The sequence below is a fragment of the Ahaetulla prasina genome, chromosome 1 (genome assembly GCF_028640845.1).
Source record: "Ahaetulla prasina isolate Xishuangbanna chromosome 1, ASM2864084v1, whole genome shotgun sequence".
NCBI classification, from domain to species: Eukaryota; Metazoa; Chordata; class Lepidosauria; order Squamata; family Colubridae; genus Ahaetulla; species Ahaetulla prasina.
This window is the reverse complement of record NC_080539.1, coordinates 219,135,540-219,149,512: the sequence shown is the minus strand read 5'-3', so window position 1 is coordinate 219,149,512 and position 13,973 is coordinate 219,135,540. Positions and strand designations below refer to the sequence as shown.

Here is a 13,973-nt window from a genome sequence, read left to right as displayed (position 1 = left end):
TCTCCTCAGGAAAACTGAATGCTTAGCCTATAGTTGATTATCAAACACCCTTAAACTTAACAAATTCTAACCGTTTAAAACGTTAATGAGATTTCTTGAAATATCTCAAATTTTCCATCACACATTTTTAAATTTTAACAATGATGATGATTACCTGCTATCTGTACAGAGCCATCCTCACCCAGAAGAATATTGCCAGCTTTTAAATCTCTAGAAAAAGGAATAAACAAAAAAAGCATTTAAATTCAGATGTGATGGGAGAGGAGGGAGAGGAGGAGGGAGGGGAGGCTTGCTGTGGAACAATACCACGGAATGGAATTAAAAACTTTCTGGTTGTACAATCTCAGATAATTTCGTTTTAAAGATGGCAAATTGAAGGGAAAATATATTCTTCCAACTTACAAAAAAGCTCATTGTTTCATTCTTATGCAAAACGGAAAATCTCTGCTGCGCTTCAGACCACACTGCTTCGCTTCCTTATCTCATGGAAAACTACTCTATTATATTCACCCAGCAAATCAAGGGTTGCAGTTGGCTTTGTACCAATCAATTAATTAATCAATCCTCATTTGCTATTGTGCATGAGGGAAAGAAATGGAACCAAAATAATTGTCAAGACAAGAAACTTCCACGAGAGTTTCAAAGAGAAAGCAGCAATTTTTCTGCCATCTCCCCATCAAAACAATAGATCAAAAAGAGATTAGGTTTTATCATCCCCTTTGACAGCCTAATAATAATTGCTAACATGGGTGGGATGATCTTGTGAAAGGAGGAGGCATTATCAAACTAAGTGGTTAATTTAAGTTTAGGATTTCATATCTGCTCGTGTTGCATTGCACAACTATAGAAGAATTTACAGGATGAGTTCCCTCACAATCAAGGTTAAATCAGAGCCCTTCGGCTTATCAGATCCTAGCCTTCTAGCCTTGAATTTATTTATTGATTTAATCAATTTATATAGCCATTCCAAGTTAATAGAATTAATAATGAAACTTTGCAATCTCGACTCACACACAATGAAGCAACATGCTAGTACCTGTGGATTTGGCCATTTCTGTGAAGATAGTCTAAGCCTTCCAAAACTTCTTTCAGAATTGTGGCTATTATTGATTCCTCGAGCACGCCACTCTTGTGCTCCCCTCTGCTCACCACATATTTTATTATATCCAGCATTGAGCCTAGAGAGAGAGAGAAATTACAGAAGAAAATCAGAACAGCAATCTCTTAATCCTGTAGTTCAAGATCCATTATACGTATTTAGGTTGCTCTCGATTTCAACCTAAATTTTCTGAGACCGAGAGAATAAATCTAGAAACCAGAGGTCTCCAAAACTAGGCAACTTTAAGACTTGTGGACTTCCAATTCCCAGACTGGCTGAGGAACTCAGGGAGCTGGAAGTCCACAAGTCTTAAAGTTGCACGAATTTAAAATACATCAACAAGACTGAGTACATGGAGAGCACAGAGAACTGGATCATAAAATCATAGGTTCAAAATGTGCAACAAAATTATAGGAAGTATAAGAAACCTGTAATTAAATAGACTGATTGCTTCAGCAGCCCACTGCTGCTAAACATGCTTTCATGTGAATTTTTTTTTAGAGGGAACTGCATTTAAGAATATCTGAACTTAATTGTCAGGTCACAAGCAACAGATACATTTTCCTCACTGAAAAACTTGAAAGAAATTAGAATGAATAGGAAGGGGGCATGTAGACTACCAAATCTAATCCTCTGCTTAGTACAGAAATCTAAATTAAATGATTCTTGGTAGGTGATTGCCCAGGATCCACATAAACATATTCAATGAAAGTAGGAGCACCATAAAGTTTGTTCTAACATTCTGTCAGAATTTGTCTTCCTGCAACTTGTTCTGCTTTTGGAGAGGATTTTTTTAAAAAAAACCCAACCCTCTTTTTTTACATGACATCCCTTCAGGTACTTGAAAAATGTTATCATATCCTCCTTATTTTTCTCTTCTCAAGTTAAGCATCCCCTTGCCAGTGTCTCTTTTCATAAGATTTAGTTGCATTTCTGATTATCATCTTTCTTATCCTTTTTCGCATGTATTTTGCTTCCCTCAATGATTATTTTCTGAATTGGAAGCTACTGATACAGCCTAATAGGGCAAATGCCTTTTTGCAGCTACATCACATTGCTGACTCATATTCCGCTTGCAATGAACCACATGAAAACTTTTTTTTCACCTTTACTATTACCAAGCTAGCATCTCCCGTAACAGTGCATTTGCTATCTATTTCCTAAGTGGAGATCTTACTGTTCGTAATTTTTATATTTCACTCTATTATTTGTCAGCCTTTTTTATCAATTGAATTTCATTTCTATGGTTTTAACCTACCAAAATTGCTTTGAATTTCACATTAATTAACCCCGTTTTAAATCGTCTGCAAGTCTGATGAGCGATCAATTAAAAAAAAAATGCTGAAGCATACCAGACTCAGGACGGTCATGAGTCAGACTCAGCAGTCTAAAACAAAATCGATACACCTTGGCTCTCAGGTTCTTCTCACGTTCCACCAATTTCTGCACTATGACTTGGCATGTGTTTCCATCACCATCTCACCACCCCCTCTAGCCAGCCCCAGCCTCTGGATTTGGTTCTAGAAGACAGAGAATTTTCAACAACTCTCCCTCAGAGTTGTCTTCTCGTTTCCTTCTCGGGAAGTTGTCGTGGGTTGTGGATGCCTGCACATATGCACTCTGGGTGTCAACCCTGAAGCTGGCCTGACTGAGGCCATTTTGAGACTTCAGTGTTGACACATTGGAGAAGAGGGATAGGGAGAGGGGAATAGAGATAGTTGGATTGTTGTAGTCAAAACAAAATACTTCCCTTGGGAAGCAAGGACATTCCTGCAGGTGTTTGGAAGGAGGGGACTGAAGTCACCTAGCAACTGGACAGTATCCTGATTGGACCACGTGACTGATTGTTTTGAGAAAGTGATAAATGTTTACTTTTAATTAGGTGAGAACTGTGGGAATAATCAGAGTAGGTTTTCACCAGCCTGTGGCAATATGACATACCCAATAAACCTATTCTTTGAGGAAATTGCCTACCTCAGAGTTTTGTTTGCTATGGGTATGTTACTTGGAACCCTGACACTGGGACTTTCACTCCCTGCAGAATCAGCTACCCTGCGTCAGTTTTCCTCTTTTTCCATAGGTGGGACACATAGGGCTGTGGTAGGTCAAACTATGACTCAACCAACATCAAAATCCTTTGCTTCCCAGAAGAAGTATTTTCCATGAATGGTGGGCCAAATCATGGTCAAGCATATAGGTATCTGTCCACAGTCCTAGCTGGCACACTTCCATAGTTCTTTCCAACCTCTAATCTTGATGACTAGAAACATTCCTACTTCTAGCCTACCCACGCACATAAGTTGTCTCAGCTTCCACCAATAGATCATCATCAGAAACACCTTGTGCACTACTGAAGTATCCACCCCCCTATGTCTCTCTTGACCACCAATAGTTAGCCATTCATAGTCATGGAAACTGTCCTCTAAAGTTTTTTTTAAATTAAGTCCTAGAAGCATGACGGCGAACCTATGGCACGCGTGCCAGAGGTGACGCGCAGAGCCCTTTCTGCTGGAACACACACCATTGCCCCCGGTCAGATCTCCGTGGCGTTTCGTGAGTTTCCCTACAAATGATGAAACAAAAGCTTACGAAAGAAAAAGATCTCAGCTTTTGCCACATTGCCAGTGTTGGGATGCCCCACCTCCCACCAGCCAGCTGGTGTTCTGGTCTCTGCTGTACATGCACGCATGTCCACGCATGCATGTCTGCATGGTCGTGCATGTTTTGCGTGTGCATGCCTCTTTCAGTTTGGGCATGTGCATGCAGTTTGGGCACTCGGTGTCTAAAAGGTTCGCCATCAATGTCCTAGAATGTGTCACAAGTAATTTCTTCAGAATTTTTCACACCTACAAAATGTTCCCCCTGGCCAGAAAGCTGGGATGAAAGAAAAAAAAAATCAATTAAAATCCTCAGTTTTATTTGCCATCGATTGAAGATCAATTCAGGTAGTCCTCATTAAATCACCACAAATGAGAGCGGCAACTCCATCGCTGTGGATTTAAGTGAAACATCATGTAAGCCTATCAGACTTATGTCAGTTCACTGTCTGTTAAGCAGATCAGCTGGGGTTCTTAGGTGAGACATCCCACGATCATGATTTGCAATTTTACTACCAGCTTCTTTATCGGCTCTGCTTGTGAGAAGCCACAAATAGCAATCACACAACTGTGGAATGTTATGGCAGTATGATATGGCCTGTCAGCCACCAGCCCCTCCAACAGCCGACTCAGAGGAGGAGGAGGCGGCGGCGTGGGAGTCAGGGTCAGCATCAAGGCAATCTAGAGTTCCGAGGGGAAGAAGAGAGGGAGAGGGGAGAGAGAGTCAGTGAGTGAGAGTGAGAGTGAGAGTGAGAGTGAGAGTGAGAGAGAGAGAGAGAGAGAGAGAGAGAGAGAGAGAGAGGCGGAGCCTAGGCTGTCCCTCAGCCCTCAGATGGAAAGTCAACAGCTCCTAGGTCTGGAGGTAGCTGATGAGGAAGAGGAGGAACAGCTGGGTCCAGTCTGACGCACGGATGCACAGAAGGCAGAGAAGTGCAATGGAAGTCCGTGGGTCAATCCTTGGGAAGGAAAAGCCACTGCTGCTAGCAAAGCCCCACCCTAGCTCTGGGGATAAAAGGCACGGGGCGGAGATGAATAGATGTGGCAGACAACTACTCATCTCCCAGCTGGTCGGACTTGTTAGCCTGCGGTGAGAGAGAAACTTTTTTGCCGGGGCTGCTGGCACTCCTAATAAAGAAACCATTGATTTAAATACAGAGGGTTTGTTGAATTTGGGGTGCTGGGTCAGAGCAACACCTAGCTGACTATGTGCCCCAGGCGGAACTAGAACTCACAGTCTCCTAGTTTCTAGCCTGATGCCTATTACCAAATTGCCTCTCCTACAGATATTAACTACTTGTAAATAAAATGACCCATCTAACACTTTGTTTGAAAAACACCCCGGCTGATCAGAAAAGGTCGTTCCAACATAGGACTGCATTTTCATATTTACAGTCTGAAGACTCACCTCCACTTAGTAGTTTCATAACCAACCAAAGCTCATCCTTGACCACAAAAGATGTATAATACGTAACTACATTGGGATGGCTGCATTGACTCATGGCTTGGATTTCTTTCTGTAAAGAAGGCAAAATATGACATAGTAGTCTTGCAAGGAAAAATGTAAGGTTATCTTAGCTATTTGCCGTCAGGAAATAAATACAGTGGATGAGATTAGGAAATGTATATTCATCATTTAAGAACATTGTGCTTGGAAATTTTAGAGAAAAGTAATGCAACTAAACTGAACATCTCTCAAGGAAAGTCCTTCCGAGATGCTAAGTTGCAATTTCCATCATCTCTGGCAGTTTGATGAGTTAACTAAAATTCCAACTTATTTTTTAAGAAAAATGCAGCTTTTTTTCTGCTCAAGTCAAATAAAACATTTTGATCATCCAAAATATGATTTGTTAATAATGCTTATGAACTGATACTTGAATCTTTTGGTTTGAGTCACTGTAATATTACCAATATATTCTAAATATTTCAGAGGAAATGATATTTGTTATATCTAAATAATAACACACTAGAATTAATGTGTGTATATACACACATATATACAAACACATATACAAACACACATACACACACACACGCATATTATAGATAAAAATATAACTCAGAACATCTGCATTTTTAAATATCACAATGATTTTCTTCTTGCCTTAATAGACTACTCCATCTCTTTGTTTAGTAAGATTAAAATTTCTTTGACACTGTATTTATCCAATGCAAAATAAGAAAAAATATCATTAAGATAAACGTAGCAGTAATGGCTTGAGTGATGATTTTGTAAGTCATGTTTCATTCAACCAAAGTCCCTTCATCTTTAAGATCAATGTGTGAATATAAGCTTTCAACACAGCACAGCCTGGTGTGTCCTTGTAAGATCTTCCCACAGTTCTGAAGCAGAATTTTAAAAATGTGTCTCTTCTGAACACAAAAGAAAAACCCAGTGTGATGCAAGTGATATTAAGTGAATCACTGCAGTGTTAAGCTGTTAAATGAATCTGACTTTTGCTTGTCAGAAGGTCCCAAACACTAATCACATGACCCCCCAGGACACTGCAACTATCATAAATATGAGTCAGTTGCCAATTGTTTGAATTTTGACCATGTGACCTTGGGGATGTTGCAACAGTGGTTAAGTGTGAAAAAAACAATAATCAATCATTTTTTCCAGTGCTATTCTAACTTCAAATGGTCCACTAAGTGAACTGTTGTAAATCAAGGATTACCTGTAAAAGTTACTATCTTCAGCAGTGTTGTAACTCTCAACAGTTGTTAAACGAATGATCATAAGTTGAAGCCTACTTGTACCATAGCTACAATAAAATGTAGATATAATAGGCCATAAAAATCCACATTGATTATTCACAGCAGTTTACTATAATTAATGTTCCCAGTTCAGGTACAACAAGTACTGTTTATAAGATACTGAGGAACTCTTAAAAGGTTGATGAATCAGCTTGCTTATTTATTTATTGTTCGTTCATTCATTCATTCATTCATTCATTCATTCATTCATTCATTTATTATACTCATTCTACTTACAAGCAATTCATCCATACTGGTCTGGCATTTTTCCAAATTGATTCTTTTTATTGCTACGCGTTCCTGCCTGGGTTTGCATAGCGCTGCTTGGACTACGGCGGTAGCACCACTGCCTGAAAGAGAAAAAAGAAACAATGGATTAAGTTTTGCACAGCTATTTTCAACCTGTCTTCTTTAAAAGAACAACCTGGGGCTTTCTCAGCAGCACATCTCTACTAAGACCAGCCTAAGAAAGAGTTTGTCAGTCAGCCTTCGCATTGCACTCCAAATCATACCTACAAGGAAGATTGCATGTACGTGCCCAATGGGCTCTCGCCCCATTCCAAAAAATTAAATGCAACCTCAGAGTTTCCCCAAAACAGTAATGCAAATTAAACAGAAAGCAAAAAATGTTGAATGTTGTACACAGGAAAACACTTTATTAATTATATTAACTTACTGTAATTAAACAGAAACAAACCCAAATTTAGCTTTTATCGTACCTCCGATAAACCCTAATCCTAACTTGCTGAACAATAACCCAAGGCATTGCCATATAGGCCAAGGCAGCTTCCAAATTCAAGAGTATACATCCTTTCTATAAGTTGTATAGTAACTGACTCCTTGAGGACCATTTCTGATTGCTCATTACATTCCAGCTTATTTTGGAATATTATGGTCAACTTCTGCCAAGCGTCTTCTTTATTAGACCAGACTGCTTCTGAAGAATTTCTTTATTGCTGTGAATGGTTGTGCTATCTGAAACATCATTTATTTCTCAATATTACCGTATTTATAAAACTCAGAAATATTGTAGGCTGTGATCTCCCTGCGGCGGTCAACATATGCACTTGTGGAGAATTCATAAAATAGGAAGCATTAAGGCTGCAAGAGGTATGGCATACGTATTTTGTTTGTCACTGGACGGTGCAAAAATTAGGACAGTATATTTCCCACAGCATGGTTTTGATTTTGAACGCCTCAAAAAAGAAATCAGGGATGTGAGAGGCAGCACACAGCCAAGAGATGACCAGGTCTGACAAAGAACAAAGGTGAAGCTTAATACTACTCAATATGAATGATTTACCTGCTCTGGACTTTGGAATAAATTAAAACATATGAAAAGATTGCACTGCAAATACTAGAATTGTGTGTAAATATGTGTTACTGAAAGCTTGGCTGTTAGTTTTTAATGCGTTTGTGTATGCCTACAGTACTTTTATTTGGAACAGGTATAGTGGTATTTTTTTTTTCCAAACAGGATAGTTGCCACCCAAAATAATGAAAACATTAAATGGGAAGCAGCCATGCTGAAAATCAGAGCAGCTTACACCATTGTGGTTATTTACAAGGTTATTTCTTTGTGGTTATTTCTGGGCTGGACAGACAACCTTAGGAAATAAAAATGGCAAAACACTGCAGTATATTTGGAAAAAGTCCACCCACATAGAAATAAAAGGATAAAGACAAGATGTGGTAGATGCCATTCTTAAGGGCTGAAAGGAAGCAACCTTATAGATTAGATTACAGATTAACAGAATTGGAAGGAACCTTGTAGGTCATCTAATCCAACCCCCCGCCCCCCGCCCAAGCAGGAGACCCTACACCATTTCTGACAAATGGCAGTCCAATCTCTTCTTGAAAGCCTCCAGTGATGGAAACTCCCACAACTTCCGAAGGCAAGCTGTTCCATTGGTTGATTGTTCTCAGCAGCCCTTCAGATAAACAAAAGAACCATTTGCTTAACTATGACCTCAAATGGACTTCAAATCTAAAGTGATTTTCCTACAAGGTCTCCTTTATTCACTGAACTTTTGTCCGCAATCATTTGGGTATGGTGTATTGTAACTACAGTCGAGAGAGTCCAATCAGGGACAGAAATCAGATAAAGTCAAGAAAATGACTCCTCTTGCTAATTCAATTCTCCAGTAAAGTATAGCAAACGACAAAAGGAATAAATGTTTAATATTGAAGCATTTTGAATATAAGTTGGTTGGACCAAATTATTCTTCCATACCCTTTCAGTGTTCTGCCATAAATCCATTTTTCTTCTCAGTGGGTGGGAATAATAATGAGGTCAAATTTCTTAGAATATTTCAAATTCTAAGGATGAATGAGCCATTATATTACTAGTTTACTTGCAAAAAATCATTTTCTATCTCTGTTTTTTTTTTTTTTTTTATAAATTCTATCTCTGTTGTTTGACTGCCTGCTTTGGAAATAAAGAAACGCAGGGGTAAATAACCTTAGGGGGGGGGGCTGCTAGGCATTTTTGAAATGTTAAAACAGATTGCACATGCTTTTATAAAATGGACACCCTGATGGGCATTATGGATCACAAAACAAAAACAAGTTATCAGAAGCTAATGACTTAGGTTATTAATGAAGGGGAAGGACTAGGGGAGACATGATAACAGTGTTCCAATATTTGAGGGGCTGCCATAGAGAAGGGGGGGGGGGAGTCAACCTATTTTCCAAGGCACCTGAAGGCCAGACAAGGGATAATGGATGGAAACTGATCAAGGAGAGATTCAACCTAGAAATAAGGAGAAAATTTCTGACAGTGAGAACATGGGTTCCTGGAAAGTTGCAAGTGCTTTCAAAGAGAAAATAGAGCAACTGTGGATTGATACGATCGTATACGTTTCCCAAACTTAGGAAAAAATATCAAGAAGCCATAATTTGCAGAACAGTGCTCTCCAATAAAGCTTGTCTTAGAAGCTAACACTCCACATAGCAAATTGCATAGTGTAAAAGCACACAGAAATATTTTAAAAGCACCTGACCATTCTCATCTCTAGTTCTGATTAACCCAAGCTTTAAAATGACAAACAACACTTAGTCTTCCTGCACAAAAAACAATTCCATGAACAGAAATACTTGTGTGAAATACTACAACTGATCTTCTCAGACAGTGGCTTCTGCTCTGCTTGTCCATCTTGGAAGTCCTAAACAAACACAACATGCACATAAAAAGCCTTTTGTTAACAAGCTTTACAATGAAAACTCAGTTGTGTGCTTGGAGCAAAACAATAGGGCCCTCTTGGCTTCAATCAATCAACAGAACTGACATAACCTCATGACTGGAAACTATTGTCCGTGTTTTAATTGATGTTTGCTAACTAATTTAGAAATAGGATGTTCTGTATGCAATATGCATCCTGCCATGGTTCAAAGACAAAGATTGCAGCTCATAATATCTACTCAATTAAGATTGCTAATAATCATACGCTAAGCCAATATCTCAACATGGGGACAAGTGCTTTGACGCACTAATTAATTGTACCATTTTTCTCCCCAATAATTACTTTTAAAAAATTAAACGAAAACAGACAACGGTGCTTGGAAACACTTGTTGCTGCTCTCCTTCCATGGATTTAGGAAGTATAAAATAATTACCAACCAATTTAGTGTATTATTTATTTTTATGCATTTATACATTTCTTTAATCTGTTGTTTTTCACGATGGATGATTTTAATGTTTTCAATATTTTAATGTTGTTAGCCATCCCAGAGTCATTGGATACAAGATGGGTGTCAAATAAATTTCCTAAGTAAGTAATTAAGTAAGTAAATAAATACGATTGATATTATTTCTTTGATACAGGGCACTCAAGATGGGTAATAACAAAAATAGAAAATAAACGTTCAAAATTTTTCCTGGTAGAAGACCTACCAGTAAATCCTAGACAAGAAGTGGAACACCTCAGCATAAATGGATTAAGAAAACATTTCAGATGAAAGTTGTCAAGAAGTTCAAGGAAGACTCACAAGGAAAACTGGTCCATCCTAGCAAGTGGACATGAATATCAGAACCTGAACTATAATATCAGAACAATCCTGCTGCAATTTTTTTTTCATTATAGAGCAAACATAGAAGTTGAGTACATAGTTTGATGCAAACTTGACAATTACGTCTTATTCAACAAATCTACATTAAGGCAAATTTGATGCATTGCATGATATGTAGAAAGGCCCAAGACAAAGGGAAATTGCTTCAAAGCTATGTGTCCAATCCATAATGAAAGCATACCATCCAAATTAAATTAGCTTGATATTGGTTAGGCCATAAACTTCTAGAATTCCCCGTCAACTTTTGAATAAGTTGAGTATAATGCATATTATAATGAGCTAATCTGTGATGGCACTTGTATTTGAGACTTTCTTCCCTAAGATTTCTTCTTCCACTCTATGGTATTTCACTGCCATTTATACATAAGTCTTTGGTTTTATTGTTGATTAATTTGTTGACTCTGTTCTTGCTTTCTGTCGCTTTTTTTAGTCTGGCATTTTGTGTTTTAATTATGGATTGCTATTTTTATGTGAATTTTCACATTGTGTAGCTACATACATTTTTAAGTAAATAGTGTTTAAAATAGCAATGGAGAAATAACTAATTAATGCTAATTAATGTTTGATTCAACTGTTTGAATCACAGCACATTTAGAAAATTGTACATGTGTGACCATTTGATCAAGAAATGGGCAACTGGATCGGGGTCCAAACAGATCATAAAATTAATTGCTTTATATTGAGAACTCCAGTATGGCCATCTAGCTATTCCCCCAGCATTCACTAAAACAAAGAAAAAAAGATACTTGTGATTCAAATTATTAAGATATGTCTTGTTACAATGAAAAAAGCAAGCTAGAAAGCAGTATTGTGCCAACATTTATTACAAATATTTTTCTGTCCTTTTATAAAGGGATTCTGGCTTTCTATTTACCTGGGCAACTTTAGAAGTGCAATCAAGCTTATTTGCTAATATATAACAGCAATAATCGTTTAGAATTTAAAACTAAAATTCTAAAAACAGGGCATTATGTTCTTAAAGCCAAACTGGATGTCAGAAGGCAAATTTGCAAATTTGTTTGGAAATGCAGTAAAGGAAGGGGTACCTGGTAAGAAGCTAAAAATTAAATCTCTCTTGTGAAAAACAACAATGGGCTTTTTGTTTATTTATTCATTTGTAACTATCCCATCTTTATTATTTTTACAACTAACTCAAGCTGACAAACATATTTAACACATCTTCCTCCTCCTATTTTCCCCACGTCAACAACGCTGTGGGGTGGGATGGGCTGAGAGAGAGTGACTGGCCCAGTCATCCAGCTGGCTTTCTTCTGCATTTTAGCCTGGTGCCTTAGCCACTAGACCAAATTGGCTCTTTAATAATACTAATTACTAAAATTATTAAAATCTAATAACTTTCACATTATTGGGACCAGCTAACCAATCTAATAGGGCAGTGGTTCTGAATCTGAGGTGCGCCGACCCCTCGGCGGGGGTGGCAATTTCAACACAGAGGGTCTGCGAAGGTTTGAAGAAATGTTATGAGGCAAATCTTGAATTAAGCGGTAAAGAAAAGATTGAGAATCACTGCTATATGAAATGGAAAATATTAAGTGTATCCATTTTTGCCAGCCATGTTAAACATTTGTGGCAAAATAATTTTTATTCTTAATCTTTATCATGTGCTACTTTCTTATTCTAATCTGGAATAGTAATCAAATATCTACAAAAATTCTAATAATATGGTAACTTTTGCATATTCGTGCATAAATGCTACTCTCATGCATATGTGAACAAAGGTACAGTTTAGTGTTTTCCAAATTTGGCAATTCCAAAGATACAAGATGTATGCAACCTCCCAGGATTCCTGGATGGGGAATTTCTGGCAGGAATGCTGGTAGGAATTCTGAGAATTGAAGTACACAGATTTTAAAGTTCCAAGTATGAAAAATATTGCTATAGATCATTATCTCAATTAGGAGCTTGCTGCTCAAGACTCTAGTATAATTACAGAATCCCATAGCTTTTTTGTTTTTGCTAATTTGGTCATTAATTTAATGCCAGACATCAAGTGTTAAATCTGAATTTACAACCCAAGCTAATGATGCAAAGCAATGACCAAATTCCCTTCTTCCCTGCTTCTTCTTACAAGATGAGATGTCCACTCAGGCCTCATTATTATCAAGTGCTGCAATTCCTCTTCAATATATACTCCACTTGTATGCATTCCATAAGAACTAACAGCACCGATAATTGTTTAAATTCCTATGTTCTAAATGAAATCGAATGGTGTTACAAAATTACTCAAGAACACCAATTTAAAATTTCACCTAGAACACTATTATCTGTTGGGCATTGCAAACTTATTTAATATCTAGAATCTGGTTTCATATAAATGTGTTTCCATGCAAAAATTTGGTCCACGCATGTCAACCCAATGACCTGTGGGCCACATGCGGCCCTAGACAACTAGTAATGCAGCCCCGTAAAATTGTGAACTTTTACATTATTATGTGATTTATATATTATGTTTGTTTATTTATTTAGTAATTTATATACTTTATTTATTTATTTATTTACTTACTTACTTATTTACCTACTTACCTACCATATGGCAATGTTACATTAATCAGGAGACTAGATTGCTAATACAGAACATTTATTTTTCTGCCTTAAGACTGCTAACCTATTCAGTTCAAGCTCATGCGCTATCCATACTGCATCTCGGGGGCGAGCTACCTCCACACCAGAAGGACAAAAAAATAGCCTACGACGCGCCAACTCATCTTCCCACTAAAGTGGTATCTATTTTTCTACTCACATATAACATGCTTTTGAACTGCTAAGTGGGCAGAAACTGAAGCATGTAATGGGAGCTCAGGCTGCCACGAAGTGCTAGGAGTTTGCCAGAGCAAAGACCACCTCCAGCATCATTAAGCCACGAGCCACTGCACCTCCTTATATACATTAGCTGTAATATATATTTTATATGCAGCCAAAGACAATTCCTCTTCCCTCATTATGGCAAACCAAATGGTTCGACAGTCATGGTCTAGGCCATGGGTGTGAAACTCGCGACCTACGGACTAGATGCGTCACGTGCTGGCTCCGCCCCTGCCTGGTTTAGCAAAGAGGGGGAAAGTCCCGATACGTCTTGTGACACTGCCGTGATGACACGGGTTTGACACCCTGGTCTAGGCACTCCTACTAACTGGCTACTATAGTTGAATGATTCCCTAAAGGAAGAACAGCTAAATCAACCTTTATAGAGCAAAATATTAAACATGTTTTTGGCAGAGTTGGATGCATTCTTACTATTTATATGCAGAGTTGTTGCTGTTTTTAACTGATTCAAAGTAAGAAACAATAAATACAGGGTAGTTTGCACTTACTGACTGCTTAGGATCCGGGTACTTACGAGACCGCCTGCTGTTACCTTATGCCTCCCACCGACCGGTACGCTCTCACAGAGAAGGTCTCCTCAGGGTGCCGTCCGCCAAACAATGTCGGCTGGC

General features: G+C 38.2%; 1 protein-coding gene across 3 annotated transcripts in view; it reads right to left on the bottom strand.

Annotated features, from left to right (window-relative positions):
* STK39 (serine/threonine kinase 39) overlaps window positions 1-13,973 on the bottom strand; it is a 142,605-nt gene that overhangs the window by 81,150 nt on the left and 47,482 nt on the right. For all 3 annotated transcript variants that reach the window (XM_058191249.1, XM_058191257.1, XM_058191266.1), the window contains exons 2-5: window positions 6,688-6,800; window positions 5,102-5,210; window positions 1,037-1,178; window positions 155-210 (exon numbers count right to left, since the gene is read on the bottom strand). In XM_058191249.1, the coding sequence (XP_058047232.1) occupies window positions 155-210; window positions 1,037-1,178; window positions 5,102-5,210; window positions 6,688-6,800 (420 nt within the window). The remainder of the gene's footprint in view (window positions 1-154; window positions 211-1,036; window positions 1,179-5,101; window positions 5,211-6,687; window positions 6,801-13,973) is intronic.